The sequence below is a fragment of the Kogia breviceps genome, chromosome 14, assembly GCF_026419965.1.
Source record: "Kogia breviceps isolate mKogBre1 chromosome 14, mKogBre1 haplotype 1, whole genome shotgun sequence".
Lineage (NCBI taxonomy): Eukaryota > Metazoa > Chordata > Mammalia > Artiodactyla > Physeteridae > Kogia > Kogia breviceps.
In genome coordinates this window covers 55,232,220-55,259,323 of record NC_081323.1, presented here as the reverse complement: position 1 = coordinate 55,259,323, position 27,104 = coordinate 55,232,220, and the positions used below count along the sequence as shown (strand labels likewise).

The following is a 27,104-nucleotide window of genomic DNA, read 5'->3' as shown; positions in this document are numbered from 1 at the left end:
ATAAGAGCACACACCCTGAAGTCACACTTGTGCTGCTCACATTCAAGTTCTGGCCACGTGACCCCAAGCAAGTTAGATTCTCCCTGGCCCTCAGTTTACTCATCTGTAAAATGGGGATAATAGTAGTTCCTGCTTCATTAGGATGTCATGAAAGTAAAGAAGTTATTCCCATATAAGAGGATATTGTTACTTAGCATATTACTTAGCATTAATACATGTTAGATTTGTTGTTATTGTTAATAATTTCCTATCCCACAAGAGCAGTTGTGAGGGGAAAGGAGCTGACATATATGCTCAGGGGTCTGCACACAGCAGGTGCTCAGTTAATGGGCCCTGTCGTTTTCCAATGGCAGCAAGATGGGTCACTGGCTCTGATCTGGGTGGAGGCCTTTCTTTAGGCCCCACCTGGCCATTCCGGCCACCAGGGGGCGCCCCAGGCCTTGCCCGTGGCACCGCGCCCTCACCTGTGCGGGCAGTTCACCTGGCGCCGCCTCCGGAAGAGGGGACCGGGGACCGCGGACCGCGGGTACCTCGGAGGGAGCCCGGCGTCGTCGGGTGAGAGTCTAAAGGGCGCCGAGGACAGGGACCCTTCGAGCTTCGGGCGAACCGGGCCGGGGAGAGTGGGCGAGTGGGGCATGGGGCGGGGCAGGGGCGGCTGGGCCGGACTCCCGGGGCCGGGAAACGGGGGACGCGGGCAGGAAGGAAGGCAGGAAGGCAGGAAGGCGGTGGCTGGGCTTCCGACGCCTAGGGTTGGGGGTCGAGGCGCTGGGGACCCTGACGCCTGGGTTGAGGTGCTAATAACTGGTAGCTCAGTGCCGGGAAGGGTGAGAAGGAGGGATACCCCTGAGTCCCAGAGCGGTGTTGGGCCTGCAGAGGCCACGTCAGGGAGACCCCGTCTGGCCGGGGGGCATTTGGGCTGGGACTGCCGCTGATGCCTGGGCCCTGAGAGTAGGCCTGGGGTCGGACACCTGGCGAGGGGAGGAGGGGAAGGGACAGATGTGTGTGCACGCGTAGGGGGTGGGGGAACCTCAGGAGTGCTGGAGAGGGGTAATATGCCAGGAAAGCCCCGTGTTTCCCCTCCCTCCTGAGCCCTGGAGCCCCTGAACTGCGGGCCCTGGCGGCCCTAGGGGAGTGCCACCAGGCTCCCATCCCCAAAGCCGGGCGGGAAGTAAACAGAAACCTGGAGTGGCCGGGCGGGTGGCAGTGCCGGCACAACCTGTTACCTCGCCTGCCCGCCTGCTCAGGGCCTGGAAACTGGGGGACTGGGGCCATCAATCTAGAAGGGGTGGGCTGAGGGTCCGGGCACCTAAGTTCAGAAGGATGGGGACCTGAGAAAATAGGAAAACAAGGGTCAGGAGGGCTGGGGGGCTGGGAACTTGGGCCTGGGCTTCTGGAAGGGGAGGGTGCTGGATTTCTGGGGGCTAAGGGCTCAGGACACGTAAGTTCCCAAGGCCCTGTATTCTTGGGAGAAGAGGCTGGACTCATCGCACAGTCCTGAGTCCCAAGAACCTGGGTTCTGGGAAGAGTTTCCCAGCTGGTAAGAGGCGGGGAGCCAGAACAGCTGGGTCCTGGGAAGAGGGGGGCAGGGACTGTCTCTGGGGTGGCGTGTGGTCCTGGAGCACTGGGAGAAGGTTTCCTGGGAGCAGAAAACATCTGCCAGAGGCAGAAGTCTGGACAGCTCTTTTCCTGCTTCTCCCTGCCTCAGTTTACCCTGGAAACATTAACGGAGCTGGACAGCCAAGACACAGATCATTAACCCTTCATGGACCAGGGAGGCCCTGGCTGCAGGACCGAGAGGGCCAGTAGGCAGTTGAAGAACTGCAGGAGAGCCACGTCTTGGCCAGTGGGGGGGGGGGGGGGGCAGGGCAGTGAACCTCTTTGGGCTGCGGTGTAGACTGTCATGCAGCTACCTCTCCCCACAGACCTACCTGTCCCCACAGACACTGCAGGCACCATGAGCTCCCCAGAAGGGCCCAGCTTCCCATCTGGGCTGCTCTCCGGGGGCACCTCCCCCAGCGGCAATGAGGGCTTCTTCCCCTTCGTGCTGGAGCGGCAGGACTCATTCCTGGGAGGGGGCCCAAGGTCTGAGGAGCCCAAGGACCTGGCCCTGCAGCTGCAGCAGAAGGAGAAAGACCTGTTGTTGGCCGCAGAGCTTGGCAAGATGCTTCTGGAGCGCAATGAGGAGCTGCAGCGGCGGCTGGAGATGCTGAGCACCCAGCACTCTGAGCGTGAGGAAGTGAGCTGACAGCAGAGGGCAGGGCTGGGGGGATGGAGGACAGGGGAGGGACCAGGCAGGGGGGCAGGGAGAGGAAAGCCAGGCAGGGGGATGCCTCTGGAACAGCAGTTCAGGTCTGGGACCAGCCTCCTTGGCAGTGTTGCCCAGTGGTTAAGAATATGGACTCTGAGGGCAAGACAGGACCTGGGTTCAGATCCCTGCCTGGTTGTGTGACCTTGGGCAAGCTGCTGGACCTCTCTGAATCTTGGGTCTGTCTCCTCAGCAGTATTGCAATGATCCCAGCCAACAGATCCTGGGCTCTCTCCCTGCCTGGCTCTGGGCTAAGCACTTTCCATGCATCATCTTGGTCAATTCTCATCCGGCTCTGGGAGATATGAACAGTTCCCTCTGCCCAGGCTGTAGTCAGCCACACTCTCACCCTGGGGGTCACATCTGGTCCCCTAAACACCCTGGACACCACTGACTCCTGTATGCATGTCGTCAGCCCCACACCCTCCCCACCTGGCCACCTAATGGGCATTTCAACATAAGTGGCACTGGATTCCATGACCCCATCCCCTGCTGTCCCCACCCCAGCTTCCCGCCGCAGGACCAGAGCCTGCACATCTCTGTGATCTCTCCCTCCCACACTGGCAGGCCCTATTGATTCTTCTTCGAAACTAGATTGTGAGTCTACCCACTTCTCATTGTCTCTCCAAGCTGGCCGCAGCCCCATCATCTGCCCCAGACACTGCAGCTGCCTCCTCACTGGTCCCCAGCGTCCACTCTTGCAACCTGAGCCCCTTCTCCATGGGGAAGCCAGAGGGATCCTCAAAAATTGCAAATCAGATCATTTCAGTCCTTGCCCAGAATCTTTCAGTGGCTCCCCCTCACATTTAGAATGAAAACAAAACTCCCCATGTGACCTCCTTGACATCAGTTATAAGTCATCTCAGCCATGCAGTCCCTCCTCAGAGGGGGCCTTTTTTCAGTTCCCTGAGCAACCCATGCATACTGCCTCAGGGCCTTTGCACTTGCTGTCCCTTGCTATAGCCCTCTTCCTTCTTGCCCTGCAGGAATCAACAGACATCACTTCCTCCTGAAGGAGCCCCCACCCCACCCCACTCCTCTTCAATCACTTCCCAGGGTTTCTTTAGGGCTCTTAATGTCCCCCCTCTGAAACTACCTGGTTCAAGCATGTGTCCATTTGCCTCTGGACTCTAAGTTGCTTCAGGCACGGAACTTGGTGGTCTCACTTACTGCTAACAAAGACTCCAAAACGGGGTGAGCTCAGGAAATATTGGATGGATGGATGGATGGATGGATGAATGGATGGGACTTGGAGATATTAGGGAACTTGCCTGACCACAAAGCAGCAGCAGAGCAGGACAACGGCCAGGACGATAGGACCCCGAACCTGTGGGCTCCATCCTAGAGCTGTGTTGCCGCACAGTATTTGGTTAAGGGCTTGGCTGCCTGGGTTAGAATCCCGGATCCACTAACTCACTGTGTGTCCTTGGGCAAGGCTTTTAACCTCTCTGAGGCCCAGTTTCCTCATTTGTAAAATGAGGATGTTAAGGAGTCTAAGTCTTGTAGAGTAAATAAATATAGGTAAAGTGCTAGCACAGGCCCTGGCAGGAATGCCTGCTAATCATTGTAGCAGCTGTGGTTAGCTTCACCTTCCCGCATGGAGAGTCTATGACAGGGAGGCGGGAGACGCTGGCCCCCTGACTTGCCTGCCTCCACAAGCTGGGCATCTGGGTGTGCCAGGAGCATCCCCCTGCTGGTTAGACAGGTTTGGGGGAGGGCAGGCAGAGGCCTGGGGCCAGGGTGTGGCTGACCAGGGTTAATTAGAGGGAGCTGGCCAGGAGGAGCTGGGGGAGAGGGACCGAGCAGAGAGGCTGGGCAGAGTCCAAATCTCCAGAGCCCCTGGAACGCAGGTGTGTGAGGCAATGGGCCTAGGCTTCAATTCTGCCAGACTCAGGCGCCAGAAACAGCGCCTACACCCTCGGGTCCAGAAGCCCTGGAGGCAGCCAGAGGTGAGTGAGCATCAGGGAGCCCGCCCAACTCTGGCCCAGGGTCAGCCCCTCCCGGAAGCTTCTCTCTATTGCTCTCCCTCCTCCTCTACTGTCTGAGGCTGTGTCTTGCCCTCTGCCCACTTCCTCCCCGGCTCTCTCATGTTTCTGGTTTTCAGGCCTGTGTCAGACCCCCCTTGGACTTTCTTTGGGTCTCTGTCTGTCTCCCTGCATACCCTCCAGTCTCACCTCTCCCTGTCTCTACCCTCTATCCTGGCCCCCACAGAGGCTGCAGCAGGAGAACCATGAGCTCCGCCGAGGCCTGGCAGCCCGGGGAGCCGAGTGGGAGGCCAGGACTGTGGAGCTTGAGGGGGACTTGGAGGCCCTTCGGGCCCAGCTGGGGGAGCAGCGTTCCGAGCAGCAGGACAGCGGACGGGAGCGGGCACGCGCCCTCAGTGAACTCAGTGAACAGAACCTCCGGCTCAGCCAGCAGCTGGCCCAGGTGGGACGGCCCTGACCCCGGGTCCCTGGGCAAGGAGGGGCAGACACCTGGGTCCTGGTGGGAGTGGGTGCACTGGGCTTGGTGTTGCGGCTTGGGCCAGCTGAGGGCTCCACTGCCTCCCCCCACCCTCAGGCCTCCCAGACTGAGCAGGAGCTTCAGAGAGAATTGGATGGCCTTCGGGGGCAGTGCCAGGCTCAGGCCTTGGCTGGGGCAGAGTTGAGGACACGGCTGGAGTGTCTGCAGGGGGAGGTGAGTGCCAGCTGGGTCTATTGAGCCTGGAAGGCTCGCTGGGGGCTGTCTGTGCCTGGCCTAGCCCTTCCACTCCAGCTCTGAGGCCTTTCCCCAGAATCAGATGCTCCAGAGTCGCCGAAAGGACCTGGAGGCCCAGATTCGAGGTCTGTGTGAGGAGGTGGAGAAGGGCCAGGGCAGGCTACAGGCAACCCATGAGGAGCTGCTGCTGCTACGGCGGGAGAGGCAGGAGCACAGTCTGGAGGTGACTAGTAGGGTTGGGGTGGGCGGGTGCATCCAGCCGGGGCCTTGGCCACTGCCTCAGGGCTTCCTGGGAGAAGACACCAGGGCTGGGTCACTGGGAGCCCTAACAGCTGGGCCAGAAGAGTACAGGCATTAATTAGCACAAGGGCAAGTGGGAGCCATAAGCTACTGTGCAGGGGCAGTACTCTTAGAATGCATCAGAGACTGGCATCTGGGAGGCCAGGGATGGGGCTGAGGCCAGAACTCAGGGCAGAGATGATAGGGACCTGGACCAGGTCTGGGCTGTGAAAATGGACGAAAGGAAATGAAAAGAGGCAGTATGGCTTGATGTTTGAGATCTCAGGAGTTTGCATTTTGTGGTCAAATTACCTGGGTTCTTATTTCGGTGTCCCTTCCTACTATTGCGGAACACCACCTTCAGTTTCCCCATCTGTGAGATGGGATGGTAATGGTACATGGCTGTGGTAAGGGTGTGAGACCCTCAGCACATTGCCCGGCTTAGGAAAAAGGATCAGTCAATGTTGGATGATAGCATTAGGGAGAGAGTTAGAAGGTAGACCGGTATGGTTGGGGGAGGGGGTGGGGCTTTTCGAGGTGACCTGGTGGGGTGGGACTGGAGGGAGGGTGATGGGAGACTTTGAAGCCGGGGCGCCCATCGGCGCCCTGATTTATAGGGGAGGAAATTGGTGTCTGCCGAGGGGAACCGCGCGGCCCAAGGCAGCCCAGCGATCTGGGAGTGGGATCGAACTTCAGAGCTGGGCTGCGCGGACGCGCGGGGCTGCCTGACTCTCTGTGGCGCGCCGGCGCCCCCTGTGAGCCGGCCGCGGGATGCCGGTGGAGGGAGCACCTGGCTGACCACCCTTGTTTCGCTCTGTGGTGGGTCGGTCGCAGCTGGAACTCGCGCGCTCCGAGGCGGGGGAGGCACTGAGTGCGCTGCGGAGGCTGCAGCGGCGGGTCTCGGAGCTGGAGGAGGAGTCGCGCCTCCAGGACGCCAACATCTCGGGAGCCTCGCTGCAGTTAGAGCTTGCCCATATCCTCGACAGCGACAAGGACCAAGACCAGAACGCGGACAGACGCGGAGATATTCTGGTGAGCTCTTGGCCCACCAGCCCCCACACGTACCATCCAAGCGGGCTGCAGACTCCGCCCCTCCTTTTTTTCCCACGAGGTTCGACACTGCACTGACCAGTTTCTTTGGTGAACAGGCCACTCTGTCCCCGGAGACCCAAGAGGCATCCAGCCACCAGCCTTCGCCCCAGGAGGAGAGGTTGGAGCCTCCCAGGAAGCGAGCATCCCTGAGCCCAGAAGAGATACTGGAAGAGAAGGAGGCGGAAGTGGTCCGGTTACAGGATGAGGTGAGGGGAGAATAGTACTGGCTGCAAAGCCCCTCTCAATGTCAGTTTCTCTTTCCCATCTACATCTCCGAGGCTTTGCCCACGAATTCCCCTCTATGGATAGCCCTTCATCCCCAAAAACTTGCAATCATGTTTGAAGAGCCAGCCTGTATGTCACCTCCTCCAGGAAGACTTCCTGGACTACACTGCCCCTTTAGTCCCACCTCCCAATGCTTCTCCGTGCATCCTTCCTGCAGGTTTATACCACTCATCCAACCCCGACCAACCCCACCCCTCTAGGCGCTCAGAAGATTCATCTCCAGCACAGGACCACAGCTATCTGGGTTGTTTGCAGAGCAGGCCGGGATGGGGGGTGGGGGAGGGGCGGGAGGGCGGCGAGCTGGAGTCCAGGCTGCCTGGAAGAGCAAGAGCTGGGACACTCAGGGGCCTACCTGCCTTTCTGCACCTTACCCTGTCCGCAGATGGCGCTGCAGCGGGAAGAGCTACAGTCCCTGCGGGAGGAGCTGCAAAGGCAGAAGGAACTGAGGGCGCAGGAGGATCCCGAGGAGGTCTTAAGCGGCGCCCTCTCTGATCGGGACGAGGCCGTGAACAAGTGAGCATCTGCCACCATCCACCACCGCCCCACGGGGGGCTACAGGCCCCCAGGACACTCTGGCCTTTCTGGGTCTCGGATTCCCTCACGCGAGTGCTATAATTGTCCCCACTCCGACGCAAGGGCCAACCTCCCTGGTTTCGGTATTAGCGGCCTCACTCCTGCCTGGGCCCAGGAGCCCCCAACCACCACTGTTTGCTGAGGCCCCAGCGCCCTCGGACCTGCTCTCTGTCCCTCTCCCTTGCAGGTGCGTGGAACTGGCCCTGGAGCTCAGCCGCGTTTCTCTCGAGCGAGACTCCCTCTCCCGGGAGCTGCTTCGCACCATCCGCCAGAAGGTGGCGCTGACACAAGAGCTGGAGGCCTGGCAGGTGAGGGGCGGGGGCAGGAAGGGGCGGGGGCAGGAAGGGGCGGGGCCGAACGGACCTGACCCGCCCACCCGGCCGCCCTGCCCGCAGGACGACATGCAGGTGGTCATCGGACAGCAGCTGCGATCACAACGCCAGAAAGAGCTGAGTGCGGCTGGATCCGCCCCGAGCCGCGCCCCGCCGCGCCTGGGCCCTGGGCCCGCCGGCGGCTTCTTCAGCAACCTCTTCCGAAGGACCTGAGCGCCCGGTCAAGGGGGGCACCTTTGCCCTCTTTGGCTCACTTTCCTATTCTGGCCAATGGAGCGACGGGCCCCGACTTTCTGCCAAAGGCGGCTGGTGCCCTCTCCACCCCGAGAGGCTGGGCAAGGGCTCACCGGGAGCAGGGGCCAGCTTTGGGGGCCAGGAACCCCAGGTGGGTGGCAGGGGCAGGTGTGGCAGAGCTGTTTTACGAATCTATATAGGTCTATCTTTTCCAGGGACTAGGCCCCCTGGCCCCTGGCATGCTCCAGGACAGGGGTGAGGGTGGGTATTTATGTATCAAGATCAGACAAAGTAATATATAAATCATTGCACCGACTTCGCCTCCATTCTTGGGAAAAAAGCACATGAAAAAAAATGCCCAAAATTTTATTAGTATAAAAAAAAAAACAAACAACAAATCACTCCAAACCCCTGAGGTGGAGGTGGGGGTGTTGCTGGAGGTCAGAAGGACAAGGAGAAAGCTCGGTAGCCCAGATTGGTGAAGACATCCACCCTGCAGCTGTTGCCTGCGGCTGTCAGGACCTAGAGGCAAGAGGGGAGTGACTGACCTGCCCACACGCCCTGGCCTCCCAGGATCCCCACCGCCCCTTGCTGAACCCACCTTGCACTCAGGGGCTGCTGGTTGCTGGTTGAGGCTGAGGCTTAGCAGCCCTGGGGAGGAGCCAGGCACCTGGGCCTTGAGCTCCCCGCTCAGCTGCCAGTGATTGACACAGCGACCCTGTCCAGCTGATAGAATCTGTGAAGACAAGGAGGGGCCTCAGGGTTCAGGGCTGCAGGGGGAGCGGGACAGGGCTGGCAGAAGCAAGACAGAGGGGCTCACCAGGTCCTGGTAGAAGGTAACATGTTTCTGTGGTGCCCGCATGGGGAAGACGGTGGTGGGTGTGGAGGATCGAAGGTGCCAGAGGGTTAGTGCTGGGCCACCTCCACAGACCTGGGCAGAAAGGTGGGGGTCCCCAGCTACCGTGAACCACAGGGCCTCAGCTGGACAGGGCCCAGAGCTGCCACCCCATCCTACACTCTGCCCAGCTCACCATCCAGTCGGAGTCAGTTGCCAAACATCCAATCCAGCGCCCATTGTGGGGCCTCGAGCACTCCTGGGAGGGAAGAGGAGAATAGAGGAGGAGGTGAAGACACAAGAGATGCCCAGTAAGGAAGAAGCACAGAGCATGGGGTGTGCCCTCACCTCGTGCTTGTAGACCTCAATCGTCTGGACCTCCTTGGCCATGCGGAGGTCTGTGGGGGAAGAACCATAAAAGGTACCCTCCTTGCCCCAGCCTCCCTTACCACCATCTTTCCCTCCAATCAGACATTCCCTTACCCCAAAGCCGCACGGCCCCATCCTCGCCACCTGACAGCACCTCGGGGCTCCGCTCCCGCAGTGCCAGGCAGTGGATGTAGTCTGTGTGGCCCCAGAGGGCCCGCTGCAGGGAGAGGGGCAGTGTCAGGACAAGATCCAGGAAGGATGCTGCTGCCCCTGCTCCCCCACCCTGCCCCTGCCACTCCTGTTCCACAGCTGTCTCACCGTGAAGGTCCCCGTCTCAAGGTCCATCGTATGCAGCTGACAGTCTCCCCCCGCCAGGATGAGGGAATTCTCCTGCAGAAGAAGGCAGGATGGGGTCAGAAGAGAATGTCAAGTCAGAACAGGGAGAGGGGAAGGATTAAAATTTGGGCCCAAAACAGGGCAGGGCAGAGCCCCGATTAAAAAGGGCTCAAACCTTGGGGACGAGAAGCAAAGCATTGATCTCAGGTACTTCCAGACTGGTCCTGGGAGAGGGAAAGCAGGGTCAGCTCTTGTGAGGCAGTACCTTCACCCCCACATGCCCTCTGCCCATATGGGCCTGGCTCACCTGTATGGGGGCTGACGACGCCACAGCTCCTTACAGCCCTTCATGGAGGAAAACAATGGGTGACCTCAAAGGCTCTCTCTGGGTCTGGGCACCTCACCCTTCCCCCAGCTCCACACTCACCTTCTTAAGGATCTCTGCCCAAAGCCAGGCCTTCACCTCCCCATCCCCAGCACTGAGAAGATGTCGATCAGTGGAGACCATGCTGTAGACGGGTCCATCGTGGGCTAAATCGAAGTACAGAACCTGAGTGACCCTGTCCTGCTCCTCTCGTCCACCCGGGGGTTCCCTAAGCTGGCCTCAATGCCTGCACCCACCTTGGAAGGTCACCATGGGCTTCTTACTTTCCTCTTTGGCCTCAGAGCTCAAAGCAGCAGACAAGCTGAAAGGAGAGGGGCCTGAGAGTCAGAAGCAGGGGGCATCAGCCCCAGAAGACCAAGTGCTGGAGCTAGTGGATGGTGGGGAGCAGGGGCAAGGGTACCTAAAGATGGCTATCCGCCCGTAATTGTTGCCAGCTGCCAGGAACTTCCCACAGGGTGAGACATTCTGGGAAAAAATGATCATGTGCAGCCGCTGCAGGGCCTGAAATACTTCCATCTGTGGAGAGAGGCTGGATGAAGGCTGTCTGGGGCGTCTGGGACCCCTGATCCAGTCCAGCCTCCCACCGCACTGACTTCTCGGTTCTCCTTTTTATAGCCCACCAAGCAGGCACCTGTCCATATAGTCCCAGGGGTGGTTCGAAGACGGAGGTGAGAAAGGGGAGAGTTGAGGCTTGATGCCTAGTGGAACTTTTGACCAAGGACTCAGCCTCTCCTCCAGGTTTCCTCAACTGTCAAAAGGAGCTCACGGGAGATTTTGTCACCATTGGATGAGCTGTTGTATATAAAAAGCTTCGCACAGGACTGCCTCGGAGAAACCGCTTAAAAAGTGGCTCTATTACTCCAATACAGAAAAACGTACTGACTCCTAATCCGTATCCTGACTTTCATGTTAGGCCCCTGAGGTATTTCTGGGTTACTCTCCCTCCCTCGGGTCAGAATCCGAGTCCCACCAACAGCCCACGCAAAACAGGTCTAGAGGGCACGACTCCTTGGCCGGCCCCTTCGGAGCCGGGCATGGACTACAAACCCCAGAAAGCACCGCGCATCGCGCCCCCCTCACCTGACCGAGAGGCACCGCTTGAGGCAAGGCTCGCTCCATCTCGAGAAATAAAAGTCCCAGAGTGCTCCGCGCGCGACGAAGCCTCACGAGACCGGAAGTGCCAACGAGCGCCTCCTTTTCGCGGCGTGTCACCTACCCAACGCCGCTGGCCTGCCCGGCGTGAAGGCGGCCGCCACGTAACCCGAGTCCCAGGAGTGGAGGTGACCGCCGAGAAGGTCCCAACACTAAGTGGCGCCCTCCTCAACGCCACTACGCCAGGTCCCCTCCCCTACACGGCTGAACCGACGCGCCTTCCAGTCGCGTGCTGTCCGTCTTCCGCGCCTGCGCGGAACCTGGCCGCGCGCGCTCGCCTAAAGCCACGCCCCACGCGTTGAGCCACGCCCTCGGAGGCTCCGCCCCTGTCGCCCGGATCCCACCCCTCTGCTGGCAGGACCCCGAACCCCAATGATCCTGCAGCAACCCCTGGAGCGAGGCCCCCAGAGTCGGGCCCAGCGCGACCCGCGGGCCGCCTCAGGGGCGTCCCGAGGCCTGGACGCGAGGTGTGTGTGGGGGCCCTGGGTGGGCCTGGTCTAGGGGCCCAGGAGCTTTGGCTGGGCCCTCAGGGCTGCTCTGCAGGATGACACGCGGTAGGGTTTATCGGCAGGGCTTGGGCATGAGCTAAGACAGGGTTGCAGACTGGGGACAGACTCCGAGGCAGGCTTCTGGATGGTCTGGGAGAGGGGGTGACTTAGGCGTCAGCTGAGACAGGGTTGGGCTGGGGGCTCCTGGCTGACGCTGCAGGCTTAGTTGGGCAGATCCTGGGGATGGGTCCAAGAGGGTGGGGTGCTCCGGGCTCTCTTTTCTTCCCAGCTCCCCTCTCCGAGGAGCTGTGCCCATGAGCACCAAGCGTCGCCTGGAGGAGGAGCAGTGAGTTTGGGGGCAGGGAGGGACTCCCAACAAGCCCTCTGTCACCTCAGGTCCCCATCAGACTACCTCTCTTCTGAATATCCCAGGCTGCCTGCCTCCCTGTCTCTCCCCAGGGAGCCCCTGCGCAAGCAGTTCCTGTCTGAGGAGAACATGGTCACCCACTTCTCTAGACTCAGCCTGCATAATGACCACCCTTACTGCAGCCCCCCCATGGCTTTCCGCCCAGCTCTGCCCCCACTCAGGTAGGCACCATCCACAATCCACTAGCTGGGCCTTCCGGAGGATCATACCCAATCCTCAGAGCCAATCTCCAGGCTCTGCCTCATCTTGCTATTTTTAGCTTCTAGCCAACCTCTGTTGTTTCCCTACTTGGCTCCTTGGAAGGTGCCAGCAGTCCAGGGGAGCCCCTGGGGACCTGTACCAGGTGGGGTGTAGCTCTGCCAGACCAGCCTCAGCCCTGTGCCGTGACTGTCATTTCCTCTTCCAGAAGCCCTTGCTCTGAGCTGCTTCTCTGGCGCTACCCTGGGAACCTGATCCCTGAGGCGCTCCGGTTGCTGAGGCTGGGGGACACCCCCACCCCCCACTACCCTGCAACCCCAGCTGGGGACATAATGGAGCTCTGAGTGCTGGGGGGCAGTGCCCCTGCCCACCTTCCTTCTTCCCCACAACAGGGGAGGCCAGCACTCCCACGAAGGGACCAGCTGCCCTGCTTTTCCTCCAGACCAGGCCTCTGGGCACCAGGACTTTCCCCCAAGAGGACACGGAGCCCTGGGGTGGGAGGGGCAGGAGCATGGGAAGGGAGCTGTCTCCTCCTCAGAGAACTGAATAAAGATTGCTGAGCAAATGAAGGTTTCAGTGTGGAACCCAGGGCCTTTGGGAAAGGGAGGGCAGGGCAGGGATGCTGGATGCTGGGGTTTCTCAAGATCTTCCCTGGAAAATGGTCAGGGCATGGCCAGGTCCTGGCAGGCTGGGCTCAGGCATTGAGAATGTGTGAGTCAGAGCCTCACCCCCACCCCCGCGCTGACTCACTCCTCCCTCCAGCTCTGGGAAGTCAGGCTGGGATCATGCCACTCTCCAAACCATTTAAAGTTAAAGATTCTTTTATTAATAAATTCTCTCCCCCTCCGAACTTTCTTCCCAAAATAAATATCTCCCCGCTTTGGGGGGTTGGAGGGGCAGTGTCTTAGGGCCAGCCCTGCTAGAGGGCCAGCCCCCTAGTGTTAGGAACAGGTCCCTAGCTCCCCAGGCTGAGACCCGTGGTGGAATTTCAGTACATCTGAGTGGGTGGGTCCTGATGTTGTGTCTGTCTCTCAGGTCAGCCTGGCCCCCAGGCCATAGTGGGGGTGGGGGGACCCTTGTGCAAATGCTGTGGTTCCTTAGTGTCAGCTGTCTGTCATGAGCCAGCCAGGGTCTCCTTTTCTATTCTGGAGCCAAAGTCAGGGCAGTCAGACACCTTGGAAGGCCCTTCTGAAGCCTGAACCCAGGCCTCAGAGAGGTGATTCACTGTCCTCCATCCCTCCACACCCCTGTGGTTGGAGCAGCCTGGCTCTGGCTGTGTCTGGGAGGCTGGGGCTGGCTCCAGAATGAATGAATGAATGATGAGTGGGCGCAGCCTCCTGCTGGCAGGGGGCGCTCACTGTCACTGGATCAGCGCCACGCCAGGACAGCCCTCCCCGCCGGTCTCCTCGATGGGGGCTGCAAGATAAGAAGAGGGGCATCAGGAGCGGGGGAGATGTTGAGGAATGATGGGCGGCCGTCGGGCGGGCGGGGGCACACTTACTGGTAAACTTTTCTCTCCTGCGGCACCGTCTCCAGACCAGGAATCCGGAAAGCAGCCCCAGAACGAGGGCCAGGCTCAGGGCACCCCCCAGGATGGGCCACAGCAGCCTGAAGGAGGCTGGAGGGGCCGCAGCGCCTGGGGGCGGGACTCCAAGTCAGACTTCGCCCCTCTAGTGACCAGCCCCGCCCCCTAGATCGGAGCCTTAAGCCTTTCCTCCACCGTGGTCCCTACCCCAATCAGAGCCCCTTCCTCACTCCAGCCTCTCCCAATTAATTCCACAGATCTGCTCCCCTCTCCACCCAGCAACCCTCTCCCCCAGTCTGGGGTCCGCTCGCCTCTGGCCCGCTCCCACTCACAGCCCAGGCAGAAGTCGCTGTGCGGTCGCGTGGGGCACGATGCGCAGTCCATGCACTTGTCTAGGTCCGCGCTCCAGGAGCTGCCGCGAGAGCAGGGGGTGGTGCCTGGGGAGGGGGCCGCGAGTCAGAGGCGGGGGGCGGGGTGCGGCTATTTTGGGGGCTGAGGTCAGGGTCGGCCGGCTCGAATAACGTGAGTCACCGGCGCCCTCCCTCCACATTCCTCACAGGTGACCGCACGGCCCGACCGGGACACGGCAGCGCGGGGGAGAGGGGGGCGTAGTGCGGGACGCTGGGGAGAGGGGGTCAGGTCCCCATAACAGCACCCCCGCCGCCGCCGGCGGGTGACTCATTCCTGGGCACCGGGCCCGACCCCGGTCCCTCCCCCCGCATAGCTGGGCACTGAAGTCACCGGATAGAAGGGGGCACCCCACATGGTATGGGGGGCACAGACCTCCGTGCCTCTCAACACCCCCCCAACTCTTCGGTCAAGCGGGGTGGGCAGACCCGATATTGATCAGGCTGGGGGCGTGCCACCTTACCGGACGGGACATCTCTCCCTCAAACTTTTTTTCTCTCTCCACTTCCGAGTCCAGACTCAGAACCGAAGCCTCCCCCGCCCCCCAAGTTGGACAGGCGGGAAACTGAGGCCCGGACTACGGATGAAGCTGGGAGCGAGATAAGACCTCTCCTGGCCAGGGAGCGCGGTGTCTGGAGACCACCTGACCCAGGATCCCCATGTCCACCTAGTCCCGCCAGTTCTGCCCCCTCCTCTAGGCCCCCAGTGACGGCTCCCCGATCCCGGACCTGGGATTCCCCCGTCTCCCACGCCCTCCCGCCCAGCCCGGGCCGGGCATACCTGGCACTCGCTCCCCGGCCGCGGCGCGCAGCAGCGCCAGCCCGAGCCCCAGCACGAGGAGCCGCGGCAGCGGGAGTAGTGGGCCGGGAGACATGGTGCTCGTCCGGCGGCGGCTGCAGTCTGCGCTGGTCAGCCGCGTACCGGGGCAGACAGCAGCGGCCCCGCCCCCGCCTTCCGGGGCGGATCCCTAGCCTCTGCCCGCCCCGCGATCCACCCCTAGACGCCGGGTCCCGCCCGGATTTCTAAGTTCAGTCATTCGCTCAACAAACGCCGTCTCTGTTTGGGAGCGGCTAGAACGCCAAAGGGATGCAGATGTGACCCTACCTTCTCGGTGCGGAAGCCCAGGAAGTGCGTGTTGGGCGAGAGGGCGGATCTGACACAAAACAACCCAGCACAGAGAAAGCTGCTTTCTTAAGGGCCCCGAGGGTATGATAATAACAATACAACAAAAGTAATAATACTGTGCTCTTTAATTTCTACCTTAGGACATAGTTACATAGTAAAATGTGGGCTTGTTGTCTCCATTTTTCAGAGTAAAATGAGGCTCAGGAAAGTTAGGTGAGTTCCGTAGTCGAACCCCAAGCTCTGTTCGGCTCCATACCTTGCGCCTTGACCCACTGCCTGCCGGATTTCTGCCAGCTGATGCCCTGCACCCGGACCAGATGGGGGAGCAGCGGCTCCAGGCTCGAGCGCCCCCCACTGACGAGGTTGGGATTCGCGCGTCCGCCGCGGTCTGGACTGGGGTCTCTGCCCCTCCCCTGGGCGGTGGTCCGGTGACGTCATTGCCTCTTTAAGACCCCCGCCTCCGCCCCCGTCCCAGCACTCCGCCTGCTACTCCGAATCTTTGTGGACTCCCTTGCAGGTGAGTCTGGGGGAAGTGTGCGTGTCGTGGGGGAGGGGGTAGGTGCCTCGAAGATGGGGGGGGCAGGGGGAGTGGCGAAGTTGGGTTGGGGTGCGCGTGAAGAACCTGAACTGATTGGGCGGCAGCCACTCAGGGCCAGGAGCCCCTGGGCGGGGGGCTGCACCAAAGCCTTAATGGGGTCCTTTGGCGGAAGGGTTAAACGCCCCTCCCCCCAGCCCGGGGACAAAGGCACCGAAACCCAGGCGCCCCTCCCCCACCTGCGCTTCCCTCTGGGGCGGGGCTGTCCTCCCCCTCACCTGCGGGAGCGGACCCTGCTGCTAGCGCCGCCATTAGAACCCTCCAGGGTGAGCGGCTTCCAGGCCCGGGGGGCTGAGGACACCCTCCTTCGGGCCAGACTCAGAAGGGAAATAGGGATAGAGAGCGGGAAGGGACGCCCTCGGATGAGCCGAGCCTGTAGTGTGTGGAAAGGGGAAGGGGTCGAGAGCAGAGACACGCTTGTAAGGTAGAGGTGCCGGGTGCCTAGTCTGGCGTGGCCCCGGCCCTAACCCGGCCAGAGTCCTGGAGGGCTGACACTGGGCTTGGGATTAGCGCTGTACGGCCCTCCGCGTTCTATCTCCCCCCAGGTCATGAGTTCGGCCCGGGTTATGGGCGGGCGCAAATGAGTGGAGAGTCTGCCCTCTGGCCACCCTGGTGGGGCCGGTGCTAAGTTTAGGTCCGAGGCGTGCGCGGGAACTTTGGGCAATGAAGAGCCACAACGAGACCCTGAACAGAAGGGATCCCCCGCGGCGACCTCCAACATGAAGTGGGTTGTGAGGGGGCCAGGGCTGCCCCAGAGGAGATGTTTCACTGCACAGACCCCAAGGGTGGTAACTTCTTTTAGAGAAGTTGTGTTCTGAGAGGATGGCATTTGGGGCAAGAATACACAAAAAAATGTCACCAATCTTGGGGGTCTGCTCTGTGGCCCCCCTAGGGGAAGACAGAAGGGCAGAAACCAGAGAGGCAGCCGGTGGCCTTGGGAAAGGAAGTGCTTTGGGGTGGGAGGGCTGTTTTTGTTTTTGTTTCCCTCCCTGCCCCATCCAGGGTCTGACTGGGTGGGTTTGGTTTGGGCCAGGCAGTGGCAAGCAAGGCCAGGGCTGACTGGCCACCATGTACACAAGATCTTAAGATCAAACTGGCAACCGCCTGTTTGGGGTACAGAACCAAGTTGGGGTGAAGGGTTTGGACATTTATGTTGGGTGCTGGGAGGAAACTTGGATCTCTATTCTTGGTGTTAAAACTAAGTTTTAAGCCTGAAACTCACGGCTAGAGCAAACCTACCACCCATTAACCCTGTGGAAACCACCAAAAAACTGCATTCTGTTGTTTCATCCCTTTTGCCCCTTTGTACCCAAAGTAGCTGAAGCCATGGACAAGCATGTGCATAGGCTTTATATTTCATTTGCACTCAAAACAACTAGGACTGGGTTGCTTACTTTTTCACTCTTATAAACCAGTGCCTGTCTGGGGAAAAAAAAAATACTGAAGCATTAAATGCTCATTTTGCCCATGAGAAAATGAGGCTCAGGGAGCATGCCTTGTCCATGTTACAGGACACGGTGTCCTGATTCCCAAGGTTCATACTCTTGGTGTCCTGTGTGGTGGCCATGGCATGTGGCATGGGGGTTAGCATTCATTGGGAACCAGGGGCTGGGCCAGCTGATCTTAAGTTACTCTGCTTCTGTCCCACAGTGCAGCTCCTCAACCTCAACCTCGCAATGGCCTCCACTGGTCTGCAAATCTTGGGGATCGTCCTGACGCTGCTTGGCTGGGTGAATGCCCTGGTATCCTGCGCCCTGCCCCTGTGGAAGGTGACCGCCTTCATCGGCAACAGCATTGTGGTGGCCCAGGTGGTGTGGGAGGGGCTGTGGATGTCCTGTGTGGTGCAGAGCACTGGCCAGATGCAGTGCAAGGTGTACGACTCGCTGCTGGCGCTGCCCCAGGACCTGCAGGCTGCCCGAGCCCTCTGTGTCATCACTCTCCTAGTGGTCCTGCTCGGCCTGCTGGTCTACCTCGCAGGGGCCAAGTGCACCACCTGTGTGGAGGACAAGGACTCCAAGGCCCGTCTGGTGCTCATCTCTGGGATCATCTTTGTCATCTCAGGAGTCCTGACCCTGATCCCCGTGTGCTGGACGGCCCACACCATCATCCAGGACTTCTACAACCCCCTGGTGGCTGAGGCCCAAAAGCGGGAGCTGGGAGCCTCCCTCTACCTGGGCTGGGCAGCTTCTGGCCTTTTGTTGCTGGGTGGGGGGCTACTGTGCTGCACCTGCCCCTCTGGGGGGTCCCGGGGCTCCAGCCATTATATGGCCCGATACTCGGCATCAGCCCCACATACTGCCTCTCGGGGTCCCTCTGAGTACCCCACTAAGAATTACGTCTAATTCGGGAAGGGGGGGAGCGGGGGCTTCCTTGATAGTGGAGCCTAACCCTCTGAGCTGGAGCCATGGCAATGGTGATCCATGACAGCTTTGGTGTTGTTTTTGCTTTTTATTGGTGGGGGGCGGTGGTTAATCCATTTGATAACCCACCTGGGCTCTGCTACTGGCATTCCTCACCTTTGGATGATGGAGCCAGAGGTGATGCTTCAGAGTTTCTGGATCTTTCTCCACCCTGGACACCCCCATCTTAGAGACCAACCGGGAGCTTTGGGCCCCATGTGAAGGGTGCTTGCTATCCAGGTGCTTTCATCCTGTCCCCGAGAGTTCCTGCTGATGTTGGGGGTAGGGCCTCCCTAGGCCTGCAGGGACAAGCCTTCCCTTGCTGGTCAGGCCTCTGGAACCCCCAGGGGCTTTTGAGCCACATGTAGCCTCTAGAGGAGCAGGTGATAAGTTACCAAAGACCCGCCCACCTCCAAGTCTTCTGACCTCTGGCTCCTCCATCCTGAGTCATGTCCCCCCTGTGCTGACCCCTGACCCTCCCATCCCCAACCCCTGTGTACTTCTGCCATGTCCTGCCCACACTCACCAGTTTTTACTAAATAAAGCATGTTTTGTTTGGTTACTTGCCTTTGGTGTTGCTGGGGGTCTGCTGAGTGCCAGCCTGGCAGGAGGAGGTGGGCACAAGTCAGTCACCTCCCGTGTTGCCCCCGTGCCTTGCGTGGCCTGAGTGAGGTTACCCACTGGGCAGGACCTCCTGGAGCAGGCCTTGGTCTGACAAACCCAGGAGAGGCCATCAGGTCTTCCCAGACCAACCACAGATCAAAGGAGCCGAGTTACAAATGGTCTATTTATTCCCTACTCAAAGGTGGGGGTGAGGTTGGGGGAGATGATGGGCAGGGCCTCCGGGCCTGGAGGAGAGTGGCTGCTCTCAGACGACCTGTCCTGGGCCTCTGGATGCTGGTAGTGGCCAGGTCAGAAGGGACCAACTCCAGGCCAAGGAGGGCATAAGGAGCTACTGCCCTTTGGGTGAGGCCCAGGTTCTGGGGGCAGGGGAGGGCTCAGAGGAAGAGGAGGGCCAGCCTGAAGAAGAGACAGCAGAAGAGAGAAAATTGGGGGAAGCAGGGGCAAGCCAGGGCACCCTGCCTGGATGGAGATGGGGACCATCTGAGGAGTGTCTAGACTCAGTCAGACCTAGAGGGTCTAGACTCAGTCAGGCCTGCTGAGACTAGCCCTGTAGCCGGGGTGGGCTCCAGCATCTGTAAAGTGGGTTTCACCTGGGGGAGGGATTGACAGTAGAAGGCAAGGGTTAGGGCAGGGCATCCAGCACAAGGTCAAGGTTCTAAGCAGCAGGCTTCCATGGACATTCACCTCACACGTAGTCTCTCTTGTCCAGCCCAGATGCACCCGAGCGGGAGGGGATAGAGTAGCCCAACCTCGGTCCCCGGGGCCGGTCGATCTGGGGCGGGGGGCATGTGCAGCAGAGGAGGCCCCCGCCCAACATAAGCAGGGCAGACGCCGCCCAGCCCAGGTAGAGAGAGGCTCCCAGCTCCCGCTTGAGGGCCTCAGCCACCAGGGGGTTGTAGAAGTCCTGGATGATGGCGTGGGCGGTCCAGCACACAGGGATGAGCACCAGGATGCCTGAAAGGAGGAGGATGACCCCCGCGGTGAGCACAATGCGGGCTTTGGCGCCTTCATCCTCCACGCAGGTGGTACACTGTGCACCTGTGATGGCCAACAGCAGGCCAAGCAGGGCCAGCAAGAGGGCGATAACACAGAGGGCTCGGGCAGCCTGCAGGTCCTGGGGCAGCGCCAGCAGCGAGTCGTACACCTTGCACTGCATCTGGCCAGTGCTCTGCACCACGCAGGACATCCACAGCCCCTCCCACACCACCTGGGCCACCACAATGCTGTTGCCGATGAAGGCGGTCACCTTCCACAGGGGCAGGGCGCAGGACACCAGGGTCCCCAGCCAGCCCAGCACAGCCAGGGTCATGCCCAGGAGTTCAAGACCAGTCGAAGCCATCTGTCCCCTCAGTTAGGTCTTCCCAACTCTAGGAGGCCTGGTTGATTTGCAGGAGTGTGTCCGATGCTGCGGAGCGTAAGTCAGCGTCCTCTGACCAAGACAGTCCTCACATCTGTGAGCCTCTGGCAAGACACCTCCTCGCTCCGTGCCCCTCACAGATGTGTCTCTGAACCTCCACAAACACAAATCAACCTCAAGTCCTGCTCAGCTGAGCCGTTGGTGTCCCTTCGAGGGGCCCGTCGCCCCTCAGATGCCCAGCGGCTGCTCCTGCCACCCTGCAGTCAGGTCCCACAGCCGCCTGTCTGACCCAGCTTGCACGGACCCTCCCGACCCACCTTCAGGCTGAAGAGAGACGTGTCCCCAGAGTTGCAGATTCACGCTGAGCGGCTCACCTGGCGACTCTGCGGGCTCCTGGTTGCAGGCGGGGTTTTAAGGCCAAGGCAGGGGAGGAGCAGAGAGGCCGAGACTGGGGAAGCCAGAGTGATGGAAGGAGGCGGGGCTGGTGGTGGGATGGGGGCCTCAGGGTCAGTGGGGGGGGTGGGTCATGACCAGGATGGAACAGGGGAAGAAAGAACTTCCATGCCGTGGGAATCCATGGACAAAGGAATGGGGAGACTGAGGACCGGCTGTGGAGGAAGGAATGGGGGGCAATAAAGGAACTGGCTCAGGACAGAAGTGGGAGGGCATCTTGGGGAGCCTCCTGTCCCCCGCCACCCCCCCCCCCGCTGTCTCTGCTCTCCCCCACCCCGTGATGCAAACGCACCAGCTTCCCCAGTATCACACACCCCGCCCCTGTCCACCAACCGGGGACTCTCTGGAATCTGATCTGTCTCCCGTCTCAGCCCAGTGGCGCTGGCGGGTCCCGAGGGAGGGGCCCCGCCCGCACTGTTCCCTAGCAACAGGTGCCTGGCGCTCAGCTCAGGTGGCATCACCCAGGCAATGGCCTAGAAAACCACCACCCCCAGCTTCTACATCAGCTCAGGTGTGCCATCCCCACCCCTGCTGCTGAAACTGGGGGCTGAGCTGAGGGTGTCTGGGGGCGGGGGACAAAGAGCCCGCTGTGCAGGTGGGTGAGGGGTAAAGGGGAAAGTAACAGGGGTGCGAGCCCTCCGTGGGAGTGCAGCCCCATCACCCAACTCTGTTCCTCGGGGAGTGGGACACCACAGAGGAGGGCGTCCCTGAGCCCTGCCCCACAGTCTTCAGGAAAGACACCCCTCCTGAAGACCCCCTCAGAGCCTGTGGCGCTCCCCTCGTGGGGCCAGCCTGGAAGTCACACAGACCATGGCTCAAATCCTGCCCCCCACCCAGGGCCAGTTCATGGAAGGTCAAAGTCCTTAGCCTCCTTGGGTCAAAGATCCCTTTGAGGGCTTCCCCGGAGGCACAGTGGTTGAGAGTCCGCCTGCCGATGCAGGGGACGCAGGTTCGTGCCCCGGTCCGGGAAGATCCCACATCCCACATGCCACGGAGCAGCTGGGCCCGTGAGCCATGGCCGCTGAGCCTGCGCATCCGGAGCCTGCGCGTCCCGAGCCTGAGATCCGCAACGGGAGAGGCCACAACAGTGAGAGGCCCGCGTACCGCAAAAAAAAAAAAAAAAAAAAAGATCCATTTGAGAAGCACATAAACAGGAGCCCCTCATTTTGGGCAGGCCATGAGCTCCTTCAAGCCCCTCCCTGGGTTCTAAGAACTGAGGATTATTGTGTGAAAAGGGAGTTGGGGGCTGATGAAAATTCTACTCTCCAGAGTGGTGGGGAGGACCCCTGGGGGAGAGCCTCTCCACCCGCCCTCCTCCTGAGGAAGCTGGAGCTCACCTGGCCTGTGGCGGCAGGGGTGGGAGGCCCCCCAATGCACACCTGGTCGCTGCACCACTCTACGACCCTGAGGGAGGGGAGGGGTTCTAGGTGCCTCCTCACCTGCCCAGTGGGGCTTCATTTATCAAGGATTCTAATTTCAAGTGGCTGCATTGCTTCTGGGAATGAGTTTTAGCAATTTTTTGGAAGAGAGTTTATATCTTCATCAGATTTGCAAAGGGGTGGGTGCCCCAGAAAAGCACAAGAACCGCTCCCCCTAAAATGGAGCAACTGAGGCCAGTGCCAGCCAGTAGGTCTGATAGGTGGACTCCAATGATTGGAGCTTTCTCCACACTGGGTGCCTCCCCAGAGAGGGGCAGAAATCAACTGGTATGGGCTGACCTAGTGGCCCCAGCCTGAAGACGGGAGGAGGGTGCTGATGCTAACTGGCTGGGAAACGGCCAGAGCTCCCTGCTGGCTGTGATGGGCAGGGGGAACCCTGGGCAGGTTGTCCAGCTCATCTAGTGCCTCCTCACGCCCCCAGGCCTCAGATTTTATGGGGGTAGGGGGGTGGTTGAGAAGAAGGGCAAATAGAGGCAAGCCTTCAGTGGGCTCCCTCTGGGGCCACCAGGAATCCAGTCACACAGGTTTGGGCAGGTAGGTGTCAGGGAGCGGCAGCCAGCCCAGATCTCTGGAGGGCCCACCGATCCGCACAAAAGGCCTCCCATCCTGGGCAGCCTCAGCCCAGGGCCTTTTCCTTCCCCAGGCCTGGAGATAGTCTGCCTCTTGCCTTGGGCATAAGGTCACAAACTCATCCTGATTTGCCTAGTACATTCCTGGTTTGAGCACTGAGTCTTGTGTAGGGAGGTGGGGGAGGACGGGGACAGTTGGTCAGCCTGCAATTGGGCCTTGCTTTAAGGGCCCACCAGTTCCACGGGCAGCTCCAGACCCCTCCCCCCAACGTCGTGATGGGGGCTGGTGTGGGCACTACACACACCAGGTAAACATGGTGCCCAGAGATGGCACTAGGAGGACCCTAAACTTCTTAGATCCCATTTCCTCTTTGGCCCAGCATGTCTACACTCTACCCCTGCACTGCCACACGGGAGGTGGGCGCTCAGAGGATGAAGACACCCCTCTTGCCGCCGCTGCCCCCAGAAACCAGTCCCAGCCAGACCTGCCTCCGGGGGTGGGGCAGCTTCAGCTTCCTCCCACCTGTCTCCCACTTTTCCCCCTCTTGATAAGGCGCCTCCTCCACAGCCTAGACGGAGAGTAAAAGTGGGGACATTTGTCAGAGAACTAGGAGAGGTACACTGTGTGTGGGGGGGGGGATGGACAGCAGAGGGCAGAGTCCCAGGGCACCTGGGCAGGAATGTACTGCCCACCCTCAGCCCTTAGCCCTCCGTAGGCCATGGCTGGGAGGCCCCAGGCCCTCTCTTAGGTCCTCTGGTCAACCTGGATTCAGCTGGATCTGGGAACCAAAGGGTTAAAGTTGGGGCCTAGGCTGGGCCTGGGACTCGGGCTGGAAGGCTATCAACGGGAGAGGCCTGGACCCCCTCTGTGTAGTTACCATCTCAATGACACTTTACCAAGTCCGCAGGAAGCCCCACCTCATCCGCCACCTCCTGGGAAAGAGGTGGGGGAGGAGAACCTTCCTCGCTGTACCACTGAGGGAGGAAACCAAGGAAGTGGAGGGGGGCTTGCCCTCCTCACCCCTTCAGGGAGCAACAGAACTGAAACCAACCTTTGTTCTCTCTGGGAGGGCGGCGGGGTGGGCAGCTCAGGTGGGCAGAAGAGACTGCAGCTCAGCTTAGATGGAGGTGAAGTCGGGGGGTGGTTAACTCCAATCCTATTGTCCATCTCACTCCCCTCACTGGGCAACAGGACAAAAGAGGGGAACTGACTGTGGCCACCATGGTGCCAGGAGGGTATGGAGGTATCTATGGGGGCTGCACAACCCCAAAGGCTGCATCGCCCGTTTCCCTGGGGAGTCACCTGAAGCCCGGAAGTTGCAGGTAGAAAGCCCCTGGCTCCTGAACCAAAAGGAGCAGAGGAAACACTGACATCCCGTAATAATTCTCACAGACTCATGCCCCCATTTTACAGACAAGGGAGCAAGCTCAGAGAGCTAAGGAACTTGGCCAAGAGAACACGTGGGAAACAGGACAAGACTGATGCAACCCCAGATTGACTTCAAAGCCTCCAGCTCCTTGCCCAGCAACGCTGGCTGAGCTTCCTGAGGGTAAGCTGGGCCTCCTGGTGCCTCTTTCCCCAAAGGCAGTGCAGCCCGCAGCCTAGCCGGGCCACCCCCACTACCATGTTGAGCCTCCCTCAAGCCATCCTCCCTGTATCCTGTCCTTTCCTCCAGAGCCAGCCATCCCCTCCTCCTCCCCACTCCTCGAGGCTCCCTGCGTCATGGGGAAGTCTCTGCACAGAACAGCATCTGGATCTGATTACACGGGAAGCCACCCTCCACCCAGGTTCACTTTCACCGTGTCCATGTCCAGAAAGCAAAGAGTGCTCTCCACTCACAGCGTGCAGATCAGTGAACTCTGGGGTCAGATGTGGTGTCAACCCCACCCCAGGACCTTGCTGGGCAAGTCACAACTGCCTAATCTCGGGTGTCTCCTGGATATAAACCAGAGGGAGAAGCCTGCCCTGCTTACCTCCAGGGTTGCCAAAGGCACTGGCTGGGCCGCAAGTGCCCTGCACACCTTAGGTATTATTGTAGGTATTAAGTTGGGAGTACTTCATCAAGAGCACAATGGCAGTTTCACTTGTAAACTGGGGCCGACTCCATTGACTGCGTAACAACTTTATTATCCGTCGTAATTGTCAGCTTACAACCAGCAGCAGTTAGCCATCTGAAGCTCTGAGAGTGCTGTCTTCTTTAGGAGCCCACATTCAGTCATGTCCTTCCTGTTTACTGATTCTCGGCTGAGAGGGAGGAGGGCTACGGGACATAAAGAGCATAGAGGAAGCAGCAAGCCGGCAGGAATGCGAACTCGGCCACAATTTAGCAAAGGCAAAAGTCAGTCTACTTTTTTTCCTGTGCCAGTGAAAGCTTTATCAAGGCACTAGCGCCTTTGGATCCTGCACGAGTACTCCAAGGGCACCCAAGGCTCAGGTTCAGCAAGGGGTAGGGCCTAACACATGCTTTAGGGAAGCTGAAAGACAGCGTGGCAGGTGGGCCAGCCCCAGAAGGGAGAGCACACTGCCTGTATGGATTGGATGGTGGCCCCCAACACTATGTCCAGTCTCAAGCCCTGTAACGTGTCAGTGTGGCCTTATTTTAAAAAAGGGTCTTTGCAGGTATACTTAAGGATCTCAAGATGAGAGCATTCTGAACTTAGGGTGGGCCCTACATCCAATGACAGGTGTCATAAGAGAAAAACAAGAGGGAGATGTGAGACACAGCTACAAGGGAGAAGGTCATATGAAGATGGAGGCACAGATTGGAGTGATGCAGCCACAAACCAAGAAAACCTGGAGCCACCAGAAGCTCAAGAGTCAAGGAAAGATCCTCCCCTAGAGACTTGGGAGGGAGTATGGCCCTGGGACACCTTGATTTTGGACTTGTGGCTTCCAGAACCAAGAGAGACTAAATTTCTGTTTTAAGCCACCCAGTTTGTGGTGATTTGCTACAGCAGTCTCAGGAAACTCATAAACTGCCTTTCTTCCTGGCGGGTCCCAGGCTCTCAGAGGTCCCCCAAGGTCAATTGGGCTCCCTGATACCACTCCTGAGCTGCTGTAGAAGAGCCCATTAAGATAGGACATCTGCCTGGTTACTTGAGACCAAGCCACCTGAGTAACAAAGGGAACTTTATTCTGCGTTGTACATGCTGGGGAGAAAGGGGGGAGGGGGGTGGTGAAGGGAGGTGGTAAAGATGGGGAGAGAACAGGGGCTTCCTCTCATGACTCACCCTGGGAGCTTTCCTGTCCCTTGGGGATGACTTCAGAGCCCTTGCATGTGACACTCCTGTTCCAAGGCCCAGTATCGGCTGTCCATCAACATCGCTGTTCTCCCTGTGCACCCAGGCCCAAGGGACCCCAGGATCTATTTCAGCTGAAAGTTTGACTTCTTAAGACTTGGAAGGCAGGTTCTGAATTTCCAAGAAGCCATACAAACTTCAGCACAGAAAGACCTTAGCAATGGCATCCAAACCCTTTACTGTACAAGGGAAAATGAGGCATTTTGCGTACTCTAGTAAAAGTATTTTTAAATTTTGTTTTCATTTCCTCAAGCCGCGTGCTGTGGGCTCCCCAGCCCCACCTGCCCAGATCACCAGCCAGTTTATCACTACCAGGAATTAGTTACATTCTCAAATGACCAGGCAAGAGGCTTCCTGTAGGACAGTAAGAAAAAATGGAAGAAATGGCCCCAATCTCCAAACGAGCTTATTTTCAAACTTGCTCCTTCCTCCCCCAAAGCTGGGCTGCTCCCGACACGCCCTCTTTCTTCCCCAAGCCGGGCTCCGACCCACGCCCTCTGAACCTGCCGGCGGGGAAGGCGGCGAGGGGCATAGCCCCTGAATCCAGGCAGGGCTGCCAACTCACCCGCCCGCAGCCCCTCCGGGGCGGGGAGGGCCGGGCCTTCAGCACGGCGGCGACAGGAAAAAGTGCGGAGGCGGGGGCGAGAGTGGCAGCGGCGGGGGGAAGGCGGGCAGCGGCGGGGGGAAGGCGGGCAGCGGCCAGGGGTCCAGCGGCGCAGGCGGCGCCGGCACGTTGAAAGGCGCGGGTCTTGCGGGTAGCGGCGGCAGCGGCTGCGGGGGCGGCTCGGTGTTGAGTGGCGGGCGGCCGCGCGCGCCCACGGGCCCTGGCGTGGCGGCGACCGCGGTCTCGGGCAGAGGCGGCAACGGCAGGTGCGCGGCTGGCGGCGCGGGCGCGGGGAGGCGCGGCAGGTCCTGCAGGGCGAGAGCGGCGGCGGGCGGCGCGGAAGCCCAGGCCTCGGGCGGCAGGTCGGGCAGCGCCATGTGGGCGCCGGGGCCCCAGGGTGTCAGCGGCTTGGGTCGCAGCGGGAGCGCGGGCAGCGGCGGCAGCTCGGCCAGGGCGAGCGCCGAGGGAGGCGGCGGCGGCGGCGCGGGGCTCAGGCCGGGCGGCAGTCCGGGCAGCGGCGGGTGCGGCAGGGATGGAGCAGGCGGTGGGGTCAGGGATAGAGATGCGCGGGCCCGGCCTAACCGCGAGTGGACGCGGGCGCGGGCCAGCCGCGGATGCGAACGGGAGCGAGGAAGCCGGGCCGCCAGCTTGACCACCACCGCCGCGCCAGGTCCCCGCGCGCACAGCCTGCGGAGGCCTTGTTTCTCCAGCAGGTGGCC

General features: G+C 60.2%; 6 protein-coding genes across 18 annotated transcripts; 3 read left to right on the top strand and 3 right to left on the bottom strand.

Annotated features, from left to right (window-relative positions):
* Positions 1-489: 489 nt before the first annotated feature.
* On the top strand, positions 490-8,112 carry BICDL2 (BICD family like cargo adaptor 2). Of its 3 annotated transcripts, none has more exons than XM_059037947.2 (11): positions 490-555; positions 2,151-2,236; positions 3,292-4,254; positions 4,517-4,732; positions 4,865-4,981; positions 5,079-5,225; positions 6,116-6,313; positions 6,430-6,579; positions 7,041-7,171; positions 7,419-7,539; positions 7,627-8,112. In XM_059037947.2, exons 3-11 carry the CDS (start codon positions 4,168-4,170, stop codon positions 7,774-7,776), a joined length of 1,317 nt encoding a protein of 438 aa, XP_058893930.1. In that variant the 5' UTR covers positions 490-555; positions 2,151-2,236; positions 3,292-4,167; the 3' UTR covers positions 7,777-8,112. The 3 variants fall into 3 exon arrangements, with proteins under 3 accessions (XP_058893930.1, XP_058893925.1, XP_066869975.1); XM_067013874.1 differs by having other exon boundaries at positions 499-555; positions 1,923-2,236; XM_059037942.2 differs by lacking the exon at positions 3,292-4,254 and having other exon boundaries at positions 496-555; positions 1,923-2,236.
* Positions 8,113-8,147: 35 nt separating this feature from the next.
* Positions 8,148-12,169, bottom strand: THOC6 (THO complex subunit 6). 6 transcript variants are annotated; one of them, XM_059037210.2, is made up of 13 exons: positions 10,803-12,169; positions 10,123-10,238; positions 9,959-10,023; positions 9,765-9,868; positions 9,645-9,682; positions 9,513-9,561; positions 9,320-9,391; positions 9,116-9,218; positions 8,981-9,030; positions 8,829-8,891; positions 8,618-8,728; positions 8,399-8,533; positions 8,148-8,319 (listed from the first exon to the last, which is right to left on the bottom strand). In XM_059037210.2, exons 1-13 carry the CDS (start codon positions 10,839-10,841, stop codon positions 8,239-8,241), a joined length of 1,026 nt encoding a protein of 341 aa, XP_058893193.1. In that variant the 5' UTR covers positions 10,842-12,169; the 3' UTR covers positions 8,148-8,238. The 6 variants fall into 6 exon arrangements, with proteins under 6 accessions (XP_058893193.1, XP_066869968.1, XP_066869970.1 ...); XM_067013867.1 differs by having other exon boundaries at positions 10,939-11,150; XM_067013869.1 differs by having other exon boundaries at positions 10,123-10,187; positions 10,803-11,128.
* Positions 10,338-12,556, top strand: HCFC1R1 (host cell factor C1 regulator 1). Of its 5 annotated transcripts, none has more exons than XM_059037217.2 (4): positions 10,915-11,341; positions 11,652-11,708; positions 11,822-11,950; positions 12,196-12,556. In XM_059037217.2, the coding sequence occupies exons 1-4, from the start codon at positions 11,247-11,249 to the stop codon at positions 12,329-12,331; spliced, it is 417 nt and encodes a 138-aa protein (XP_058893200.1). In that variant the 5' UTR covers positions 10,915-11,246; the 3' UTR covers positions 12,332-12,556. The 5 variants fall into 5 exon arrangements, with proteins under 5 accessions (XP_058893201.1, XP_058893200.1, XP_058893198.1 ...); XM_059037215.2 differs by having other exon boundaries at positions 11,159-11,341; positions 11,795-11,950; XM_059037218.2 differs by lacking the exon at positions 11,652-11,708 and having other exon boundaries at positions 10,338-11,341.
* Positions 12,557-12,790: 234 nt separating this feature from the next.
* TNFRSF12A (TNF receptor superfamily member 12A) lies at positions 12,791-14,863 on the bottom strand. 2 transcript variants are annotated; one of them, XM_059037219.2, is made up of 4 exons: positions 14,701-14,863; positions 13,845-13,949; positions 13,489-13,623; positions 12,791-13,403 (listed from the first exon to the last, which is right to left on the bottom strand). In XM_059037219.2, the coding sequence occupies exons 1-4, from the start codon at positions 14,792-14,794 to the stop codon at positions 13,348-13,350; spliced, it is 390 nt and encodes a 129-aa protein (XP_058893202.1). In that variant the 5' UTR covers positions 14,795-14,863; the 3' UTR covers positions 12,791-13,347. The 2 variants fall into 2 exon arrangements, with proteins under 2 accessions (XP_058893202.1, XP_066869974.1); XM_067013873.1 differs by having other exon boundaries at positions 13,845-13,924; positions 14,701-14,841.
* A 64-nt stretch (positions 14,864-14,927) lies between these two features.
* Positions 14,928-18,600, top strand: CLDN6 (claudin 6). The gene is made up of 3 exons (XM_059037214.2): positions 14,928-15,126; positions 15,233-15,562; positions 17,291-18,600. Exon 3 carries the CDS (start codon positions 17,317-17,319, stop codon positions 17,980-17,982), a length of 666 nt encoding a protein of 221 aa, XP_058893197.1. The 5' UTR covers positions 14,928-15,126; positions 15,233-15,562; positions 17,291-17,316; the 3' UTR covers positions 17,983-18,600.
* A 742-nt stretch (positions 18,601-19,342) lies between these two features.
* Positions 19,343-20,002, bottom strand: CLDN9 (claudin 9). Its single transcript, XM_059036740.2, has one exon. It carries the CDS (start codon positions 20,000-20,002, stop codon positions 19,349-19,351), a length of 654 nt encoding a protein of 217 aa, XP_058892723.1. The 3' UTR covers positions 19,343-19,348.
* Positions 20,003-27,104: the final 7,102 nt, after the last annotated feature.

Bases quoted from the DNA above. Each gene is read 5' to 3' on its own strand.
- THOC6 (XM_059037210.2), bottom strand. From the start codon at position 10,841: ATGGAGCGAGCCTTGCCTCAAGCGGTGCCTCTCGGTCAG. The intron at 9,031-9,115 runs GTAAGGGAATGT...CTTCCCCCACAG, and splicing joins TGGGGCCGTGCGGCTTTGGG to ACCTCCGCATGGCCAAGGAG. The intron at 8,534-8,617 runs GTGAGCCCCTCT...TTGTCTTCACAG, and splicing joins TTACCTTCTACCAGGACCTG to ATTCTATCAGCTGGACAGGG.
- CLDN9 (XM_059036740.2), bottom strand. From the start codon at position 20,002: ATGGCTTCGACTGGTCTTGAACTCCTGGGCATGACCCTGGCTGTGCTG.
- HCFC1R1 (XM_059037215.2), top strand. From the start codon at position 11,247: ATGATCCTGCAGCAACCCCTGGAGCGAGGCCCCCAGAGTCGGGCCCAG. The intron at 11,342-11,651 runs GTGTGTGTGGGG...TTTTCTTCCCAG, and splicing joins TCCCGAGGCCTGGACGCGAG to CTCCCCTCTCCGAGGAGCTG. The intron at 11,709-11,794 runs GTGAGTTTGGGG...TGAATATCCCAG, and splicing joins CGTCGCCTGGAGGAGGAGCA to GCTGCCTGCCTCCCTGTCTC.
- CLDN6 (XM_059037214.2), top strand. From the start codon at position 17,317: ATGGCCTCCACTGGTCTGCAAATCTTGGGGATCGTCCTGACGCTGCTT.
- TNFRSF12A (XM_059037219.2), bottom strand. From the start codon at position 14,794: ATGTCTCCCGGCCCACTACTCCCGCTGCCGCGGCTCCTCGTGCTGGGG. The intron at 13,950-14,700 runs GTATGCCCGGCC...CCCCCTCCCCAG, and splicing joins GGCCGGGGAGCGAGTGCCAG to GCACCACCCCCTGCTCTCGC. The intron at 13,404-13,488 runs GTAAGTGTGCCC...CTTATCTTGCAG, and splicing joins CAGGAGAGAAAAGTTTACCA to CCCCCATCGAGGAGACCGGC.
- BICDL2 (XM_059037942.2), top strand. From the start codon at position 1,955: ATGAGCTCCCCAGAAGGGCCCAGCTTCCCATCTGGGCTGCTCTCCGGG. The intron at 5,226-6,115 runs GTGACTAGTAGG...GGTCGGTCGCAG, and splicing joins GGCAGGAGCACAGTCTGGAG to CTGGAACTCGCGCGCTCCGA. The intron at 7,540-7,626 runs GTGAGGGGCGGG...CCCTGCCCGCAG, and splicing joins AAGAGCTGGAGGCCTGGCAG to GACGACATGCAGGTGGTCAT.